Genomic DNA, 21,324 nt, shown 5'->3' on the forward strand with positions numbered 1-21,324 from the left:
TGCACAGCACAGGGTCCTCTCTGCAGCCCAGTCTTGGCTCCTTGCCACAGAGCTCCCTGTGGGCTGGCCACACACCAGCACATTCCTGGTCCCTGGGGCGGCCCCACTGTCCCCCCACTTGCTCCTAGGTGGGTCCCTACCTCTCTTCTCCCCCTCATCCTTCTACTTTAGTCCTGAAAGGGAGGGGCAATGGTCCAGGCCCGCTTCCACTCAGGGAATTTCAGGTATGCCCTGGTGTCCCAGGGAGGTAGCCACCTGCCTGTTTTCCATTTATATCAAGATTGTTGGCATACTTTTGTAATTAAGGGGCGTGCCCAGAGGAAGGAGTTTTAACCTATCTATATAGATAGCTCAAGTCCTGCCATTTGTAATGTTTGGCTCTGGATTCGAAGTAGAACAGCTTCCCCGCTTGCATATGAGTTGACTGGTGTGTGTAACTGCATTTGGTTATTTCTGGTGTCTATGGCCACCTAGATGTATTTTTTTTTTTACGTTCTGTCCCCCAGTTACAGAAAGGAGTCCCTTTAGAAAGGTGGGTGGGTAGGGTGGGGAAATGTGTGGGATGCACAGGCCTTGAAATTCCACTTTTATGCATTAAAAAAACCTCGAGGACATAGGGGTTGTCAGTTCCCTATAGAAGACACACCTCCGACCCATTATTCTTATAAACAAAATCTCAAGGGGAAAAATGTTTTAGTTCTTTCCCCACTTATTGAGTTCAAATAGATTAAAGGGCTGATAAAATAAATTTAAAAAAAAAAAAAATATATATATATATAATGAAGAGCTTAATAGTTAAATTCAATGCATGAACTTTTATTAGCTCCTGGATGGTGTGAGGACAGGGAAGGGAAAGCTAAAGAAGATATTAGGGAGTGATTGGTAAAATTTATATATGGTACCTAAATAAAATTAAGTTTCAGGTGTGATTATGATATTGAGGGTATGTGGCAGAATACCTTATCTTAGGAGATGCATGCTGAAGTGTTAAGAGGTGACATATCATGGTGTTTATAATTTACTTTCACACGGCTCAGAAAAAAATGTGTGTGTGTGATAAATAGAACTTTTTAACTAGTAGGAATTGCTGAGTCAGAAATGACACCTAGATTTCTATCTTGTCACAAGAGATGGGGAACTCTGAAGGAAGAGCAGGCATACAGAGAGTAATGAGAGACCAAATAGAAAATGGAGCCGAAATGCTAGCTCTTGTTTCTGTTTCTCAAAACTTTCCAGTGATTCTAAAACTTACCACCAAGATTACATACACAGGATACCTACTTTCAACATGGCTAGTTGATATTTTACCGGAAGGCTTAGCCAGAGCAGTTAGGCAAGAAAAATGAATAAAAGGTATTCAGATTGGAAAGGAAGTAAAACAACCTCTATTCACAGATGGCATGATTGCATATATGGAAAATCCCACAGAATCCATAAGAAAGCTATCAGAGCTAACAGCTACATTCAGCAATGTTTTGGAGAATAAGATGAACACACGAAAATCAGTTGTGTTTCTTTATACCAGCAGTGACTAAAAGTGAATTAAGAAAACAATCCAAAGAATAAAATACCTAAGGGAAAAATTAATCAAGGAGGTAAAACACTTGCACATTGAAAACCATAAAACATTGCTGAAATAAATTCAGACCTAAATAAATGGAATGATATCCCAATATCCCATGTTTATGAATTGGAAGACTTAACATTGTAAAGATGGCAGTGCTCTCCAAATTGACCTACAGATTAAATGTAATCCCTATAAAAATTCCAAGAGCATAATTTGCATAAATGGGCATAAAATTCAAATGGAATTACAAGGGATCTTAAGAGCTAAAACAATCTTGAAAAAGTAAAGAATAAAGTCAAGGCCTCACACTTACTCATTTTGAATTTATTACAAAGTTACAAATCAAAACTGGCATAAGGATAGAAACACAGACCATTGGAATAGAATTAAAAGTAAGTAAACTCATCCATCTATGGCCAATTTTCAACAAGGGTGCCAAAAATCAATCTATGAGGGAAGAATAGTCTCTTCAGCGGATAGTGGTGGGACAACTGGATATCTACCTGCAAAAGAATGGAATTGGACTCCCTACCTCACACCGTGTTAACAGATTAACTCACAATGGATCAACCACCATTTTGAACTGAAACCATAAAATTCTTGGAAGAAAACAGAGGGGTAAATAAGTCATCATAACTTTGAATTTGGCAATGCATTTGTCTCAGCTATGACACCAAAAGCATGATCAGCTGAAGAAAAAAATAGAGAAACTGACTTCATCAAAATTTAAAGCTATTGTTCATCAAAGGACATTATCAAGAAAGTAAAAAGACAGCTACAGAGTGGGAGAAAATATTTGCACATCATCTACCTAATAAGGGTATAGTATTCAGAATATATAAAGAACTCTTAAAACTCAACAACAAGACAAGCCAATTCAAAAATGGGTAAAGAGTCCTTGTGCACTGTGTTGGGATTATCAAATGGTGCAACTGCTATGGAAAAGTATGGAGGTTTCTAAAAAAATTAAAAATAGAACTACCATATGATCCAGCAATCCTGCTCCTGGGTATATATCCAAAAGAATTGAAAGCAGGGTCTTGAAGAGATATATGCATACCTATGTTTATAGCAGCAGCATTCACAATAGCTAAGAGTTGGAAGCATCCTAACTGTTCATCAGCAGATGAACAAACAAAATGTGGTATACAGATACAATGGTATATTATTCAGCCTGTCCAAGGACAAAAATCCTGTCACATGCTACAACATGGATGAACCCTGAGAACATTACACTAAGTGAAATAAGCCAATTACAAAAAGACAACTACTGTATGATTCCACTTATAGGAAGTATCTAAAGTAGTCACATTCATAGAAAGAGAAAGCAGAATGGTGGTTACCAGGGACTGGGAGAAGAGGGAAAAGGGAGTTGTTTAATGGGTACAGAGGTCTAGTTTTGCAAGATAAAAGAAGTTCTGGAGATCTGTTTCACAGCAGTGTGAATACGCTTAACATCACTGAACTATATACTTTAAAAATGGTTAAAATGACAAGTATGCATTAAAAAAGAAAAATAATAAAGAAACCAGAGCAAGAGTACTGGACTTTACTGTTTGCCTCACATTAACTCACCACCACTACTACTTCAATAAAAATAAACAGAGCTAAAAAAAAATGGGCAAAGGACTTGAATAGACATTTCTCCAGAGAAGACAAATGGCCAACAAGTACTTAAAAGGATGCTCAACATCATTAGGGAAATGCAAATCAAACCACAATGAGCCCAGCTGGCATGGCTCAGTGGTTGAGCATCACCCTATGAAACAGGAGGTCACAGATGGATTCCAGGTCAGGCCACATGCCCGGGTTTCGGGCTTGGGGCTTGATCCCCAGTAGGAGGCATTCAGGAGGCAGCCGATCAATGACTTTCTTTCTCTCCCTCCCTCTCTGAAATCAATGAAATAAAATAAAAACCACAATGAAGTACTACTTCACAATCAATAAGATGGCTATAATTTTTTTAAAAAGAAAGAGAATAAACTAACAAGTGTTGGCCAGGATGTGGAGAAATTTGAACACTCATACATTGCTGGTAGGAATGTAATATATTTCAGCTACTGTGAAAATAGTTAAGCAGTTCCTCCAGAAGTTAAACACAGAATTACCATAAGACTCAGCAATTCCACTCCTAGGTATATAACCCCAAAGAATTGAAAACAGGTACTCAAACATAACACTATTCACAATAGCCAAAATAGTTCAAGAGTCCGTCAATGGATAAATGGATAAAAAAAATTGTGGTCCAGAGCCCTAGCCGGTTTGGCTTTGGTTAGGGCATCGACCCACAGACTGAAGGGTCCCAGGTTTGACTCCGGCCAAGGGCACATACCTTGGTTGCAGGCTCAATCCCTTGGTTGGGGGCTCATGCAGGAGGCAACCAATTGATGTGTCTCTCTCACACTGATGTTTCTCTCTCCCTTCTACTCTCTCTGAAAAGCAATGGAAAAGTATCCTCAGGTGCGGATTTAGGAAACCAAAAAAATCGTGGTCCGTATACAGTGGATTTTACTCAGTCATAAAAAATAGTATTGATACATGCTACAACGTGGATGAACTTCAAAAACATTAGAAGCCAGACCTAAAGGTCACATGTTGAGTAATTCCACTTACATGAAATATACAGAATAAGTAAATCATAGAGACAGAACACAGATTGTGGTTGCCAGTGGCTGATGAAAGAGGGGAATGGGAAGCAGTTGCTTAACGGGTACAGGGTTTCCTTTGGGGATGAAAATGTTTTGGAACTAGACGGAAGGGGTGGTTGCACAACACTGTGAATATAATAAATGTCACTGAATTGTTCACTTTAAAGTAATTTTTATGTCAGTTTCACCTCAACAAAAAAAGTATATACACAGGTTTTCAACGCATCATTTACCAACATTCTTTATATTAACATCAGGTGATCTAACAGGATTTAGTAGAATCAACTTTGAATGTGACATTGGACTAAACACAAAACTTTGTGATATTTCAGTGGAAGATGGGATGTAATAATCTTAGAAAGTAAAAATTATTTTCATTAACTTGAAATGCAGGAGCTTTTTTCTTGAAGAAAATATGTAGTAGACAATCAAAGTTCCTTCCTTTCGGGAACAGATTCAGGGTGTGGGCTTCAGAGTTAGGTCACCTGGGCTCTCATTCTCGTTCTTCCAGCACCTTCAGGAGCACTATCAAATAAAACTGTCTTTCCCACATCTTTCTGCACTATTAAGAATTGCACCATTGCTGACTCAAGAGTTACTATAATACATTCACTTATTCTCCCCCTGATGGCTGGCTCCGTGCTATACCACTCTCAGACTAATACATATCAGAGCTAGGGTTATACTCGTTTAAAAATATTTACTGAGCCCTGGTCGGGTAGTTCAGTTGGTTAGAGCGTCATCCTGATAGGCCAAGGTTGAGGGTTTGATTCCCGGTCAGGGCACATACAAGAAGCAACCAATAAATGCATAAGTAAGTGGAACAACAAATTGATGTTTTTCTCTCTCAAATCAATTTTAAAAATTAAAAAAAAAAAAAATTTACTGAGCGCTTCTTATGTGCCATGCACTTTGCTGTGTCCTGGTATACAGACCGTGGTAAGCTTAGGACGTGAGCCGTGGCTTAATTTTTCATCTAGTAGAGGGGACAGACCACGACTCATTTATGTCTCATGATTAGGTCCTGTAAAGGACAGTGCTATACTAGAGAATGAGCGGGATAGTATTTGAGACAATGCGGTCAGGAAACGCTTCTCTTAGGAGGGACACCGAATCTGAAAGGCCTGCAGAGCATTAACCAAAGGCAATAGGTGAGTTTGGGACTGTGGAAAGCTTGTAATGCCAGGATGATAAGGAGTCTGAAAAGTATTTTTCTGTGAAAAACAAATGGTGTATTTCCAGCAAAGGAGTGATATAATTTGCTTTAAAAAGATCGCAGAGGCAGGACAGAAAGCAAGGGGACTCCTTGGGCACCGATGGCGGCCTGGACTTGGGGTAACTGTGATTAATGGCTAGCGCGACAGGGTCGCTAACAGTGTTCTGTGATAGAACCACCACGATTACAGAACTGCTGGCGGCCAAGCAGATGATCGAGTATTTAAGGGAAAAACAAATCGGGGCGGTCAGGGTGTCTCGCTGTGAACCGCCGGATTCTAGCGACGGAGTCCGCGGTACAGGAGAGCCCGAGGGCTGGACTCTGGCCCCCCTTCCTTTGGTAGCGTCAGGGGCAGGGCCCGAGACAGAGCCGGGGCCCCACCCTAGTCAAGGGTAACCGAGGAAGAGCAGGTTGGGGAGAGTCTGACCTTCAGGACTGAACTGGCCGCTACGCTAAAACTCCGCCACAGGTCCCGCTAGGCCCGGAGCGTGCACCGACAGACTGCTGCTTAGTCCCACCCCCGGAAGTGCCAACTAACCAGGGTCGCTTCCGCCATCCCTGTCTTTTGCACATCTCGCGAGAACTGGAAGCGACTATGTGATCTGGCCTAAGCGGAAGTCGGGCCTCTTTTTCGTGGCGCCTCGGAGGCGGTCGGCTGCTTCAGGATGAAGGTAGAGGAGGTGGCGGGGGTTGAGTTGGGCTTGGGGAGCGTGCATCGGGCCCCAGAACACGGCGTTGCCGCAGTCGTAGTTCTCCAAAACCCTGGTTCTAGGTAGAAAAGGGACTGAGGCAGGAGACCGCTCTCTCTCATGGGGCTGGAGCTCCTTGGGAGAGCGGATGGGGAACGATTGCCGCTGGAGCTGCGTCGGGCCGGGAGCGCCATAGTGGCGGCGTCCCCGGGCCTAGCCGGGACGGATATGGCCCTGCTGTAGGTTGGGCTCCTTTCTCCAGAGGGTGAACGGCTGCGGAGCACGCTTCGCCCTCGGAGTCGTTCCGCAGGGCCTGATAAACGATGCCCTATTTTTAGCGCGGCGCTTGTTACGCGCTATGCACACACGTGCTTTGTAGTTAAAGTCAAATCAAGTTTTCTGCTGGGGGGGGCGGGGAGGTTTTGATATGGAAGGCATTTTGCAGTGGAATACTTTCGTAGGTGGTTCTGCAGTTTTCATAAAGCTCTCCCCCCTCGTTTAATCCTTAGCTGAACATCTCTTTCCCAGCCACTGGCTGCCAGAAACTCATTGAAGTGGACGATGAACGCAAACTTCGTACCTTTTATGAGAAGCGTATGGCCACAGAAGTTGCTGCTGACGCTTTGGGTGAAGAATGGAAGGTAAGAGTTGACTGTCAAATTGTTGCTGCTCCTTGGGAGGCGGTAAACGCTGCTGGTAATCCGTATGTGTAATGGGTTTCAAACTCCGGGTCTTCCCGCTGACCTTGGGTTAGTTACTCCCAAACGTCATCCCATAAGGTGGAGCTATCACCTGGCAGGGTTTTGTAGCGCAAATGAGAAAATCTAAATACTAATTGCCCTGCAAGCTAATGGTCTCCAAAGGGTATTTTTAAAAGTGTCGAGAGGGGGTGTCTCTAGTTTATCTGTTGTTTGGTTTCTTAACGTAGTCTTCCCCTAGAACTGTTATTTCTGGTAAATCATAGGTTAGAAATATGGCTTGATTGAATTTGCTAATTGAACTTGGCCAATTGGAAATGTAGACATACCCGAGGAGTAAAGTTTAAGAAATTTCAAATTGTACTTAATGACCTGTACTTATACTAGAATTGAGAATGTGCTTGAGAGAGGCCACAGTCCTTTATAATGTATCATTGTGTTCTGCAGGGTTATGTGGTTCGAATCAGTGGTGGGAACGACAAACAAGGTTTCCCCATGAAGCAGGGTGTCTTGACCCATGGTCGTGTCCGCCTACTGCTGAGTAAGGGGCATTCCTGTTACAGACCAAGGAGGACTGGAGAGAGAAAGCGCAAATCTGTTCGGGGTTGCATTGTGGATGCCAACCTCAGTGTTCTCAACTTGGTCATTGTAAAAAAAGGTGAGGCTTATGTTCTTGAGTTCAGTTACTGTTGACACTGATTTCAAGTTGATTGTCCACATGTTTTCTCATTTGCCATATCCAGTTGGACCAGTGGGGTGGTTTTGTTTTTACCAATGTATGAGAAGTAACTTAGGGTTCTTTGTAAGGAAGTTGAATTAAAATGTCTTTGTTCACGTCTCTTAGGGGAAAAAGATATTCCTGGTCTCACTGATACTACTGTGCCTCGTCGCCTGGGGCCCAAAAGAGCTAGCAGAATCCGCAAACTTTTCAATCTCTCTAAAGAAGATGATGTCCGCCAATATGTTGTGAGAAAGCCCCTAAACAAAGAAGGTAGGGGAGATTATGCTATTTAATTTAGGGCTTGCTTAATTGCAGTAATCTGTCACTAGTGTTTTGAGTGTTCATTAGAAGAAAAAATCTGTGCCTGCAACTTGCCTGTCTGTAGTTTTTAGGAAAAGATTGAAGACGGTCAAGATTTGTAGTTGGTATTGATCCTTGTTACATCCACTGCCCTCTATTAGGGCGTTAAAATTTTTCTTAGAAATTTTCCTGGTAGTCATTGATGTATAAGCTTATCCAAAGATAACTTACCAGACATTAAGTTCATTGCTTTTGGGTTAAGAGTTGGAAGAATGCTGCTCCTTTCACATCAGAGGTTCTAATTTTTTGTTTACAAAAGAAATGCATGCTTTCATCAGCTGAACTTGCTTTAACTTCTGACCCTCATTTTCACCTGTGAGATATTAGGGAATGGGTGTTTGGGATTGGGGAGTTTTATATTTTAAGGTAAATTGTTAAGCAACATAACCCGTGACTAGTGTGGCCTGTGGCTGCAATGCTCTGTAACAGTAATATTTCTGTAGTGAGGTGTATGAACATTTACAGTAAATGGAATAAATATTTATGTGCCGGGTACTATTTTAAAAGTTGAGGATGTAGTATTAGTCTCCTGAAACTTAAACTTTAAAAAGTAATTGGCAAATACACAGGAGTTCCCCATAATCACACCTCAGTGTAGTGAGTGTGCTAGCTTGCAGGTGTTTTTAAGGTGGTCCTTGTGTCTTTATAGTAAGGGATCATTTATCTCACTTTGTCAACAGGAAATCAAAGTGATAGAAAAAAGTTTGGAATATGACTTCATTGTTAAGGGAATTAACCTAAATTTACATATGATTTTGAGCTTCACATCCAAATTAGGCATGACTTAATGTGCTGTCTAGTGAGGAACAAATGTGTTCATTAGGAAAACACTGGCAGCTAGAAGGTAAAGTTAGCCTGGTCACTTTTTAGAGGGACTTCAGTTTTCCTTATATTAAGTGTTCATAGCTACTACTAACTAAAGTTTGTTTCTGAAGTTTTTTAAATGTAGATGTGTATTGAGAAGTGGTTAAGTCATTGTCTAAATTTTTAGGTAAGAAACCTAGGACTAAAGCACCCAAGATTCAGCGTCTGGTTACTCCACGTGTCCTGCAACACAAACGTCGGCGTATTGCTCTGAAGAAACAGCGGACTAAGAAAAATAAGGAAGAGGCTGCAGAATACGCTAAACTTTTGGCCAAGAGAATGAAGGTCAGTCTAAAATGGTTAGGGTGGAGGGGTGAGGGATCAGGCCTCACTTTGGGTTTGCATTTTTAACACAGACAGGCTTTGGCTTTGACTGATGTTTTGTTTTGTTTAGGAGGCCAAAGAAAAACGCCAGGAACAGATTGCCAAGAGACGTAGGCTGTCCTCTCTGAGAGCTTCTACCTCTAAGTCTGAGTCCAGTCAAAAATGAGATTTTGTAAGAGTAACAAATAAATGAGCACAGACTTCAAATCTCCTCTACTGACTTTTCATTGATAAAGTTTAGATAAATGAGGGGACTGAAACTCGGGTCATAAGGGAGTACTGTGTACAGTAATCTAATGATAGAGAAAACCTGGAAGTGACATCCTTCAAATTCAGGGACATACTGTGATACAGTGGAAGAGATGTGCAAGGCAGGGCTTCTCTTGGAATCTGGATGGTCCAGGAAAAGATTCTCTTAGCATAAGGCATTTTCAGCAAGCATAGAACAATTCCAGGAAAATAAATGACCAGAACTAATCATTTATACACTTTTATTTTGAAGAATACCGTTTTTCTTAAACATCTATGCACAATACATGAAAAGTGCCCTTGTGAAGATGGACATTTGTCATATGTGATAAAAAAGGTAACTTGTTAAAAGCATAGTTAATGGATACCATTTTGCAAAAGTTCACAAAGCTTTTAAAACCAGTGCAAATTTACTACATTAACAGAAAGCTTTCAACTTCAGTGAATTGTTATTCATGCTTTTATTCTATTCCACACTCTGAAAAGGAGTTTACTATGTCTGTTTAAGATTAAGCACTTGCACCAATAAAGGATGCACAAAGAGAAAATAGTATACTTTTTCTAATGTGCCATATCTAAGCTCTGGTAATTAGTTAAAACCACCCTTTACACAGTAGAAGGGTCTTAAAAAGAAGGCACACTAGGCTTTAAGGGTAAAGGAAAGGGGTTCTGTACTTGCAGATAAGTTCCCAAGTGTGGCCAATAATGCCTGGACCATACTGTGAGAAGCAAGACAACCGTAAGAGATCCCCATTGCTCTTAATAACATAGTATTAGTTACATAATGTGAAAAGTTTTAATTGGCAATTGACAATGTATAAATTAAAAGTTGAATTTAAAAAGCAAAAGGGGAAATGCAGCATTTTTTAAAGATACCCAAAACAAAAAGGACATACTTGAGTCATCAGGGGTAACTTAAGGCCAAAAGGCAAGTCTGATGTGTAGCCCAAAATTCTGTCTTTACCAGTACATATGTGGTTGACCCTAATACACAAACCATGAACCATACTGCTTTCTGACTTTTAAAAGGATGTTAGGGAATATTTTAAGAGATAGTAAGATCACAAACGTGTTCTATCTTGTATTACTATTATGTATCAAAAATGAAGTAAAAGGGCAACAACTGGACATCCCAAAGTTGATGGGACACATGCTCATTAACCATGCAGGATGCAATTATCAATTTACAAAATGGAGCTAAAGTTAGACTATCAAAACCAAAAATAGTACAAGGTTTTAGGGTAAACAATCTGGACTAATTTGAAAGACTGCTTTCAGAAGTTACCAGGATGTTTCATACAGTGCTTCAACTCATTCTAGACATCACGTCCTAGAGATTATTCAAATGATCTGAGATGTTTTTGGTATAAGTTTTAGTGGTACCCTTTTTGTGGTAGGTGCTAGAAAAGGCCTTTAATTTTTAACAAATCAGTTTCTATTTCTGACTGCAGCAGGCTCAGATTTCCAATATGTAATAGCTGTACTTAGAGTGTTACAAAAAGTTACTAGAAAATTTATAATTAGGTATAATACAGCCAAAAATTCTTCATTGTGTAAGGAGATCATTACAGGTTCGTGGGGGTTTCTAGTGGGAAGTAATTTAGTTTAAGGCTACAGAGAAGAAATGGAAAAAAACAATACTGGAATTCTAAAGAACACAAAGGTTCTAATTGCATACATTTCAGGAAGCTTAAAAATGTAACAAACACAGCAAACAAGACTCCTTTCATTCAACTGCCATCTTTTTAAGTAATTACAAACTCTCTGTTGGGGCAGTAAGTGTAATATTAAAACTAGTACCAAGTCTTAAGTTGCAAAAATATATACTCTGAGATAGTGCAAAAGATCCATTTTTAAGGTAATGAGAACAGTACATAATTTCTGAAGTTCTTTCATTTAGCACTTTCACAATAAATTGAAACTAGAATTCTGCATAGGTCAGATTAACCCTGAAATGATGAAAGACTGGTACAGCAACAATATGTAAAAGATAACACCAGGTGGAAGGGAGATTTGTGCTGTTAACTACCAGTAAATTTTTTGTATCCACTGATTCAGTCATGTAGAATTACTATAAAACACAACTACTGGCATTTTACACCATGCAGAGAGTTAAGGCAATCTTACTGTTCCTAAGGGTTGTTTCTAAGAAGGCATGATAGTTGTCAGGCATGTGAGGTCATGATTTTCTTAAATCTACTGGCAACAAGCTCAATAGCTTTAAAGTATTAAGACAATTGATTCATCCAAAAAAAACAGTATTTACAAATGCACAAATAAGCATACAAATCTATATATTACACAAAACTGCAGTGCAAGTTTATCCCACAGGTTTTAAAAAAGTGACCAATAGCAACCATTTAATGTGCCTGAACAATTTCAGGTCCAAAGACAATATATACAAGCATTTTAAGCATGTTCCAATTTTGTGATTTATGAAGCCAATTTAATTTTATTTAAACAGACTGGCTCATTCCGATTTTAAAGCTGCTGCATATTAGCATGGTATTGGGAAGTAGATGGAAGAAAGTAACTGGATATTCAAGATACAATCCATTAAAGATGATAATACAAAATTTGAAGGGTGAAGATATATATTAAATTTAAAGTCGGAGGCAAGGCAGTTGTCATACTTTAAGATGATTTTGAGATTAATGACTACAGGTGAGTTTTGTAGTAGTCATTTACCCCTTTCAGAAAACAATATGCAATCTACAAATTTTAATAAATATAATATGGCTGTATATACACATACAGCCACACATATATACACACATACACAAAGAGTTGCTCTTATAATTGAAATATTTCATTTGTATTGGGGTTAGGCAAGTTTACACTAAATTGTCATTCTCCAAACCCAATTAGCTTCAAATATAAACAAAATGCCAAGGATGAATATGGTTTCTCATTATCAAACTACTACAAATATTGAGAAATCCTAACAGTTCTAAGCAGAGGCAGATACACCATTCAGAAGTTGGAAATTTTCAACATCAATAAACCCTGGGGCATTTTAATGGCTTGTTTCATTGCAAGATGATTCAGTATGAATTTACACTTCATTCTATATTGTCCCAAGAGTTACGTCATTTCAGTTTTCACCAATTCTTAGCATTTGGAACAAACCTTAAGTTTCCAGACTGAAACTATTCCCCCAGCACTGTGTGTCAGAAATGCAGTTTAAATGAGAGGCGTTCCAAAACACTTCCTGCACCATTCCACACTGACACTTGGTGGAGCATCAATTTTCTGCAACTTTTCAAGGATTTCTGAAGATAGACTATTATATGCAAGTCCATATTCATTATCAAAAGCCTCTGAAAAACAATTTTAAAAATGCAGTTGGGATTTGTTAAAGAAAATAAAACTTGTGCATTTAAAAATGGTAGTCAAATCGTGTGTGTGTGTGTATACACACTGCATATTCAAAAGTAGAAATCTTTCTAAAGGCAAGTAGAGTATTTACACGCATCAGTTACAATTTTTAAAATTACTTAAGGAAATAAAAGTACATTAGAAAATAAAATGTAAGAAAACAGAAAATAATTCCCTAATTAACCAACTTACCAATATCAATATTCTCTCTTCCAAGAGACACTAATGATAAGAAGAGGATTTCTCTGTATAAACTCCTATAAAACAAATATTTTTTAAGTTAATAGGCAACGAGTATAAAAATAAACATGTGAAGGTATTTTTAAATGGGTTAAAAAAAAAGAATTAAGTTCTGTGGTCTAATTAAGAGGAATGTACCTGTGTCGAGGTCCTGATTTTGATATGTACTACAGTTAGATGTCACCTTTGGGGGAAGCTGGGGAAAGGGTGCACTGAACTCTACTATTTTCGCAACTACTTCCAGTGACTATTTAAAGTTAAAAAGTTAAAAGTTAATGGGCATAAAGCTTCACACCAAAAACAAAAATGGTTTACGTTAACTTTCTTATAATTTTTTTAACAATGTCACTGTTCTAATTCCTAATTAAAATTTACAAAAGCAGGGTCTTTCTTATCTTTTGCCACTTGACAAAGTAACAGATTAATTTCTAAGTTAGGAATCTAAAAACCCTGGAAAGGTGGTATGGTCTCTTTACTATCTAATCCAACAATAAAAGAAGTCACCTTTATTTGGTTAGTGGATATAAAAATGTCACAAATGAAAACTTAAAAATAAGCTTCATGGCTCAGTTGTTAAAAATAACAGCATGGCTCAGTGGCTGAGCATCGACCTAGGATCCAGGAGATTGGGGTTCGATTCCTGGTCAGGGCACATGCCCGGGTTTCGGGCTCGATCTCCAGTGGGGGGGCGCACAGGAGGCAGCAGGTGGTCAATGACTCTCATCATTGATGTTTCTCTCTCTCTTTCTCTCTCTCTCCCCCCCGCCTTCCTCGCTCTGAAATGAATAAACATATATTTTTAAAAATTAAATTAATAAATAAAAATAAACAACTTAAGCCCTGACTGGTGTTGCTTAGTGGCTAGTGTTGGCCTGACACCTAAGGGTCGCAGGTTTGATTCCCAGTCCAGGGCATGTACCTGGGTTGCGGGTTCCCACCCTGCCTGGGTCGAGGTGCCCGTGGGAGGAAACCAGTGGATGTGTCTCACATGGATGTTTCTCTTCCCCAGCCCCCCGTCCCTCTGCACTCTCTCTGAAAAGCAATGGGAAAAATATCCTCAGGTGCGGACTAAAAAATAATTAAAAAATAAACAAGAAATAAGCTGGTTTGAATATTTACATAGAACAAAAAATTAGAGAGTGATGCTGATTCTGATGATGCTCCATGTAGCTTTTCTTTAGAAGCTTCAGAAGCCCTAACAGATAATTCCTAATATTTCTTCCCTGCCCTTACACTACAAATGCTTGAAACCAGACGCTCTTTAGACTGTGAAAGGGGTATCTCCACCTCAACAAGAGGATCCATCCATTTTCATTATCGATCCTTGTACTAAGCTTTTCTGAAACTTCCACTGCAGAAGTCACTTATGCTGACACCGGGTTGAGTTCTGATCCAAGCATGTTACCAAACAATAGTAAGGATCAGGAGAGCTCCATACCCTTTGTAATTCACTTCCATCACTCTCCTAAATTGTTTCTCCTCTGAAACCCCTTTTTCTTTAGGTCCCTCAAGTAAAGATAAGAAGTGTGGGTATGACAGGGCCTGAACAAGAACATGTAACATCAATGTTAACAAACAGAGGGTTTCTAGTGAATAGCATTAGTTTCCCGAAACATTCATGTTTTAACATGAGTGAATTACCTCCTAAAATTTAATCTGTTCTCCCCAGATATTTATTTTATTTGTGCTCAAGTATGAATGTATACATTTTGGGAGCACTTTTTAAAATAATCAGATGTTCTACATAGAGTATGTGTTTCTTTTACAACTGGAGTTATTTTAAAATGATTTTTAAAAACATGACATTATTTTGAGTGGCAAATGCTGAGTTATACCTTTGTCTTGTCTTGTCCGGCTTTATTTGCTGTGAAAGCAGGCTGATGGGTTTGAGAACATCATTACGCTGAATACTCTGCCTGATGGTTTCTACTAAAGTGCTGGTTGCTTGTTGTTCCTCTGACAGGAGAGGCGATTTCTTTTCAGAATCTAATAATAAAAACACAGTAATTAAGAATATAGTTACCCACTCTAGTTATTAAAGAAGTTTTTCTCCAGAGTTGTAGCATTTTTACTTTTCTATTCAACATCGCCGTCCCCCTTACTAGTAAAGTTATGTGGCAATGTGACTGGCTAAAAAATATTTTTGGTGCTTTCTGCACAGAGGAGAGACCTGTCCCTTTGGGCTTTCCCTGAACTTAGGGCTTCCTGTTTGAGGCTGGAGCTTGTACTCCAGCAGCCATCCTGTGACCATGAAGCAATCTTTACTGAAAAGCAGGCAACAGAAAGAGCCTGAGTCCCTGATGACAGAGCAGGTGCCCATCAGTCCTGGAGTGTCTACTTCTTAATTTCTTTATGTGAGAGAATCATCTTTAAGTGTAACAGACATTTATACAGACTTCATAGTTTACCAAAGTGCTTCAGTGGTATACTGAAATTGAATCATACTAATATGAAAAATATACAAAATCAACAGTGTGGCTGGCCCACAAAAAGGGAAAACTTGAATACTGCAAGTCATTCCAGAAGCCATACAATTTTATTTTCACACAATTAGTTGAGATGGGAATATGTACCCAATAACTCCCCAGTCTAGACTCATTCTAAGTGCCTGTCATAAACTAAGCTGTTGTATTTTTCATACAACACAACCCCTTAATAAAGACAACTAGTAATATTTCATTTGTGTTCAACCAAATAAATAGCAAAATTCTCTGTTACAATACAAGAGGAATTACTGGCTGCTGTCGGTTTTGATCCTAGGTCTTCTACCTGCTAAATGTTTCCTTGGAATAGATTTGGTTTTCATGCTGGGCTGTAATTTTAGAGCCTAACCCAAATATAATACGTAACTTCACTGTTTCTCCTTTAATTCAATTTTTAAAAGAACACCTTTACTGAAATATAATTCCCAAACCATTCAATTCACCCATTTAAACTGTACAAAACTGTTTTTTAATATATTCTGGTAGTTGAACCACCATCACAATCAACTTTAAAACATTTTTGTTACCACCAAAAGAAACCTCCTACCTATTAGTCACTCCTCTATCTTCCCAACCCCTCAGCCCTAGGTAACCATTACTTTTTGTCTCTACAGATTTGCCTATTCTAGATATTTCATATAAATGGTATCATACTTTCTGTTCTCTTTTGTGACTGGCTTCTTCTCTAATGTTTTTAAATTCATCCATGCTGTAGCATGTGTCAGTATTCAGCCAAATACTTCATTGTATGGATATACCAAACTTTATCCATTCATCGGCTGATAAGACATTTAGGTTGTTTCCATTGTTTGGCTATTAAGAAAAATGTTGGTAAGAACAGTGTATAAGTCTCTATGTGGACGTATGTTTTCACTTGGGTATATACTAAGAACAACTGCTGTGTCATATGGTAACTTTACTATTTTGAGGAACTGAAACTGTTTTCCAGAGCAGCTGCACAATTTTTTATTCTAATCAGCAGTGTGTGAGGGTTTAATTTCTTTCTATGCTCACCAACACTTGCATCTGTCCTTTTGATTACAGCCAATATGATGAGTGTAAAGTGGTACCTCTTTGTGGTTCTGATTCGCATGTCCTTGACATCTAGAGATATTGAACATCTTTTCATTTGCTTTTGGCCATCTTCTTTGGAGAGCTGCCAGATCCTGCTATGGTCTGAATGTGTCTCCCCAAAAGTGTATGTTGAAAACCTAATGCCCAATGTGATGGTATTAGGAGGTGAAGGCTTTGGGAAGAAATAAAGTCATGAGGGCCGTCTTCACGAATGGATTAGTGCCCCTTGTAAAAAAGCATTAAAGAGACCCCTTACCCCTTCTGTCACGTGAGGCTATAATGAGAGTCTGCAATCCAGAAGAGGGCCCTTAACTGACCATGCTAACACCCTCCTCACCTTGGACTTTCAGACTCCAAAACTGAGAAACAAACTTCAGTTTTTCATAAGCTACCCAGTCTGTGGTATTTTGTTACGACAGCCCAAATGGACTAAGACAGATCCTCTGCCCATTTTTTAAATGTTATTTGTCTTTTATTATTGAGTTGTAGGAGTTCTTTATATATTCTCTTAAAATATATTACTTGCAAATATCTTCCCTATTCTATTCTCTGGATTGACACTGCACTTTTTTGATGGTTTACTTTTCAGCAGTTTTTGACTCTAATGAAGTCCAATTTATCTATTTTTTCTTTTGTTTCTTTTGCTTTTGGTGGTGTATCTAAGAAGACCTTGCCCTACACAAGGCCATGAAGACTTACTCCTATGTTTTCTTCTAAGGGTGTTACAATTTTAGCTTTACATTTAGGTCTAGGATCCATTTTGAGTTCATTTTTATGTATGATTTGAGGAAGCAATCCAACCTTTTTTTTTTTTTTTTTTTGCATCTTGCTCCAGTTGTCCCAGTACCATTTGTCCCAGTTCTGTGGTCTTGGAATTCATGTTGGAAGGCAACTGACTCTACATGTAAGGGTTTATTTCTGGAAATTCAATTCTATTCCATTGACCTATACTGTCTATTCCTATGCAGTATTCTACTTCCTTGATTACTGTAGCTTTGTATTAAATTTTCAAATTGAGAAGTATGAGTCCTACAACTTTGTTCTTCATTTTCAAGATTGTTTGGCTCTTCTAGGTCCCCTGAATATCCATGTGATTTTTAGGATAGGCTTGTCAATTTCTGTAAAAAAGCCACCTGGAATTTTGATAGGGGTTTTGCTGAATCTGTAGAACTTGGAAGTAGTGCCATCTTAATATTAACTCTCCCGAGTATGGTATTTCTTCCCATTTACTTAGGTCTTCTTTAATTTCTTTCAACAATTATTTTAGTTTTTAGAATGTAAGTTTTCTACTTCTTTCAACAAGTTTATTCCTATGAATTTTATTTTTTTAATTGAACTTACTGAGGTGACACTGGTTAATAAAATTGTATAGGTTTCAGGTGTACAACTCTGTAATACATCATCTCTATAATGTACTGTGTGTTCACCACCCCAAGTCCAGTCTCCTTCCATCACCATTTATCCCCCCCTATACCCTCCTTCTACCTCTCCCCACCCCCCTTCCCCTCTGGTAATCACCATACTGTTGTGTCTATGAGTTGTTTTTCCTTAATCCCTTCACCTTTTTTACCCAGCCCCCTGAATTTTATTCTTTTTAATGCTACTATAGATGGAATTATTTTCCTAATTTCATTTTTTGATTATTTATTGAAAGTGTATAGAAATACAGATGATTTTTGTATACTTATATATCCTGCAACTCTGCTGAACTTATTACCATGTTTTGTGTTTGTGTGTGTATATTCCTTGGGATTTTCTATGTTAGGATCACATAATCTGCAAACAGAGATAGTTCTTCTTCTTCCTTTCCTTTTTGGATGACTTTTATTTTCTTGTCTAATTGCTCTAGCAAGAACCTCCAGTACAATGTTGAAAGAAATGATAAAAATAAGACAGCTTTGTCTTGTTCCTGTACTTAGGGGAAAGTATTGTCTTTCACCATTAAGAAAACTGGGTTTTCACAGATACTCACAATCAAATTGAGTAAGTTCCTCTCTATTTCTAGCTTAAGTGTTTTTAACAAAGGGTGATGGATTTCATCAAATGCTTTAGCTATGCCTATTAAGATGATCATGTAGGTTTTGTCCTTTATTATATTGATATGGTGTATTACTTAACTGGTTTTCAAATGTTAAACCAACATGGCATGCCTGGTATAAACTGTACCTGGTCAAGGCTGTACAATCCTTTTTCTATATTGTTGGATGTGGCTTGCTAGCATTTTGTTGAGAATTTTTATGTCCATATTCATAAGTAATACAGATTTTTAGTTTTCTTTTTTTATGGATGTTTTTGGTTTTTGTATCAGGGTAATACTGACCTTCTCACCTAAATCTCCGCTGTTTTCAAGAGTGTTCTCAGGCTTGAAATTCCCCATACTCTGTTCTAAATAGTCATTTCCTTTGCAGGGAATTTCAGAGCTCTCTGTTCTTATGACCTGCCTCTCCTCCTGAGCAAAATTTCTGGGCCACTGCTCTGAAGCTGAGGCTCAGAACAGTGGCCCTTCTCTTGAAATGACACTCCTGCTTTGTGAACAGGGTGTTGAGTAGGAGCAGTAGCCTGTGCCTTTTCAGCTTACCTCTCCTGGCATACAACTTCTGCCCTATAAGCAAGATGCAGTAAGAATAATTGGGACCCCCAGCCCTCTTGGCTTGCCAAAACCGAGACAGAATGGCTTGGCTACCCAATGAATGGAGGCTGGGTGGAGGAAATGAGCCTCTCTTCCCCCTGTAACTTCACCTCTGTGATAACAGAGCTGAGAGTAACAGGTAGCAGCTTCTTTCCCAGGGAGATGCTGAAGCCCTGACTGAGAGCTGGAGGGAAGCAGCAAGTTCAACTCAAGTGCCACAGAAACACACTGATTTTACTGAAATTTAGTATATTTTCTTGAATGAATGTTTGTTCATTTGCTCTACAGCCTTAGACTTTTTTCCCTTTAATTTCACCAATTATGCCCGGCCGGGCGTGGCTCAGTGGTTGAGCGTCGACCTAGGATCCAGGCGATCGGGGTTGGATTCCTGGTCAGGGCACATGCCTGGGTTGTGGGCTTGATCAATGACTCTCATCATTGATGTTTCTATCTCTCTCTCTCCCTCTCCTTTCCTCTCTCTGAAATCAATAAAGATATATTTAAAAAGAAAAACATAATAATAATTTCACCAATTATGGTTGTTTTGCTGAGGAGTGGGTGTCGGAGTTCCTCATACTACCATTCCAGAAGTCATCTCTCAGTTAATTCTTATATCTTTTAATCTTATTTATATGCCAATTCTTCATATAATACAGCCAGTTAGGTACAGAAACAAGGCCATTCTTGAGAGTTCTAACTTTCATCCCACCAAAAATTAGAGAACATTTTGAATCACTTGTCTATTTCAGGTTGTGAGGATAAACCTGAATTCATCTTAAAAAGCTGACTCCATTCTAAAACTAATCTGCCTGAACCCCTGTGCCCCTCCCCCAACCCCAGACTCTGGAATGTGCACAAAGGCTTGGGTTAATCACAACTATCATTAATCCTTCCTCCACCGTTTAGCCCTTCTTCCAGGGTAAGGTGTCCTCAGCATTTACCTATCTTTTAACTCCCCATGGCACCAGAGCCCCAGTATGCCGTTCCTTTTGTTTCCCTCAATCACCCGTACCATTCCTTTTGGAGTAAGTAGGTCCATGTCTTAGGGGAATATAAAACTGGTGGTCAAAGGATGAACGGTACAGGTATCCCTTTTCTGTCCTGCTGCAGCCCAGGACTGCTTTCTGTAAGTGAATTCCCTATTAAACCAAAAAGCTGGACCTGGCTGCATCATTTCTTGGCCACTTGGCTCCTTCAGCATTTGGGGGCCACTTTGCATAACAAGAGATCCAGGAAAACAAAGAAGTGACATCTCTAATTCTATTATTTTCTAGCATAAATTTCAAAGTTACTCTGCTACTGCCTAAAAACCATTCAAATATCAAAACTGGAACAACAAAAAGACAAGACAAACATATTTAGCCATAATTTTGTGACTGGCATTTTTCAAGGGAAAACACTGGATTTTTTTCTTCCAGTTTTAAGTTTAAAAAATTGCAAAGTAGTGACAGATTGTTGAAAAGTAAAAAATAGTAAACTTTTCCCTTTTTCTGCTGAGTAGCTTCTGTTAACAGTTTGGGATGTATAGTTTTATACCTTTTTCTATGTATATATTAAAAACACATACATATAATTTTTCAATTTTTTTTTCTACAGAAAGGAGAGAAGATCAAATACTGTTCCACAACCTGCCTTTTTTCATTGAATAGATAATGGGCACACATCCTTTCACACACACATATACAAATGACTCTCATTCTTTTTCTTGGCTGCCAACATTTTATAGTGTGGATTTTTCACAGTTCTCCCGTTAGGTATTTACTTAAAGTTTTTCATTACTATAAACAATTCTGCAGTAAGCTTCATTGTACAAACAGCTTTGAACACAGTATTTCTATAGAAGACAGTTGTCTTACAGTGATTACTGAGTTAAGGATATCCACAGGTTAAATCAAGATAATGTTTGCTACACTGTTCTCCAGAACTGTTTCATTTTACACTTCTAACAGTACATGAAAGCATTCTTTTCCTCCATATCCTCAATACTGGATGTTACTGTTAAATTTTTTTTGCCATCCTAATGTATCTAAGCTTTTTTCTAAATGTATTTTCTTTTTTTAAAAAAGGTGTATTACACTAAATAATGAGATTGAGCATTTTTTCGTATTTGTTATGGACTGAATTATGCTCCCCCCCATTCATATGTTGAAGCTCTAACCCCCCAATGTGACTATATGTGGAGAC

The 21,324-nt window shown here is 38.7% G+C and overlaps 2 protein-coding genes across 3 annotated transcripts in view; one reads left to right on the forward strand and one right to left on the reverse strand.

Annotated features, from left to right (window-relative positions):
* Positions 1 to 5,996: 5,996 nt before the first annotated feature.
* Positions 5,997 to 9,294, forward strand: RPS6 (ribosomal protein S6). Its single transcript, XM_016205490.2, has 6 exons — positions 5,997 to 6,102; positions 6,630 to 6,761; positions 7,266 to 7,476; positions 7,663 to 7,809; positions 8,891 to 9,048; positions 9,158 to 9,294. The coding sequence occupies exons 1-6, from the start codon at positions 6,097 to 6,099 to the stop codon at positions 9,251 to 9,253; spliced, it is 750 nt and encodes a 249-aa protein (XP_016060976.1). The 5' UTR covers positions 5,997 to 6,096; the 3' UTR covers positions 9,254 to 9,294.
* DENND4C (DENN domain containing 4C) overlaps positions 9,164 to 21,324 on the reverse strand; it is an 81,112-nt gene continuing 68,951 nt past the window's right edge. For both annotated transcript variants that reach the window (XM_016205487.2, XM_016205488.2), the window contains 3 exons: positions 14,790 to 14,940; positions 12,907 to 12,971; positions 9,164 to 12,656 (listed from right to left, as the gene is read on the reverse strand). In XM_016205487.2, coding sequence (XP_016060973.2) covers positions 12,520 to 12,656; positions 12,907 to 12,971; positions 14,790 to 14,940 — 353 coding nt within the window. In that variant the 3' untranslated portion in view covers positions 9,164 to 12,519. The remainder of the gene's footprint in view (positions 12,657 to 12,906; positions 12,972 to 14,789; positions 14,941 to 21,324) is intronic.

This window comes from Miniopterus natalensis, chromosome 12 (assembly GCF_054644295.1).
Source record: "Miniopterus natalensis isolate mMinNat1 chromosome 12, mMinNat1.hap1, whole genome shotgun sequence".
Taxonomy (NCBI): Eukaryota; Metazoa; Chordata; class Mammalia; order Chiroptera; family Miniopteridae; genus Miniopterus; species Miniopterus natalensis.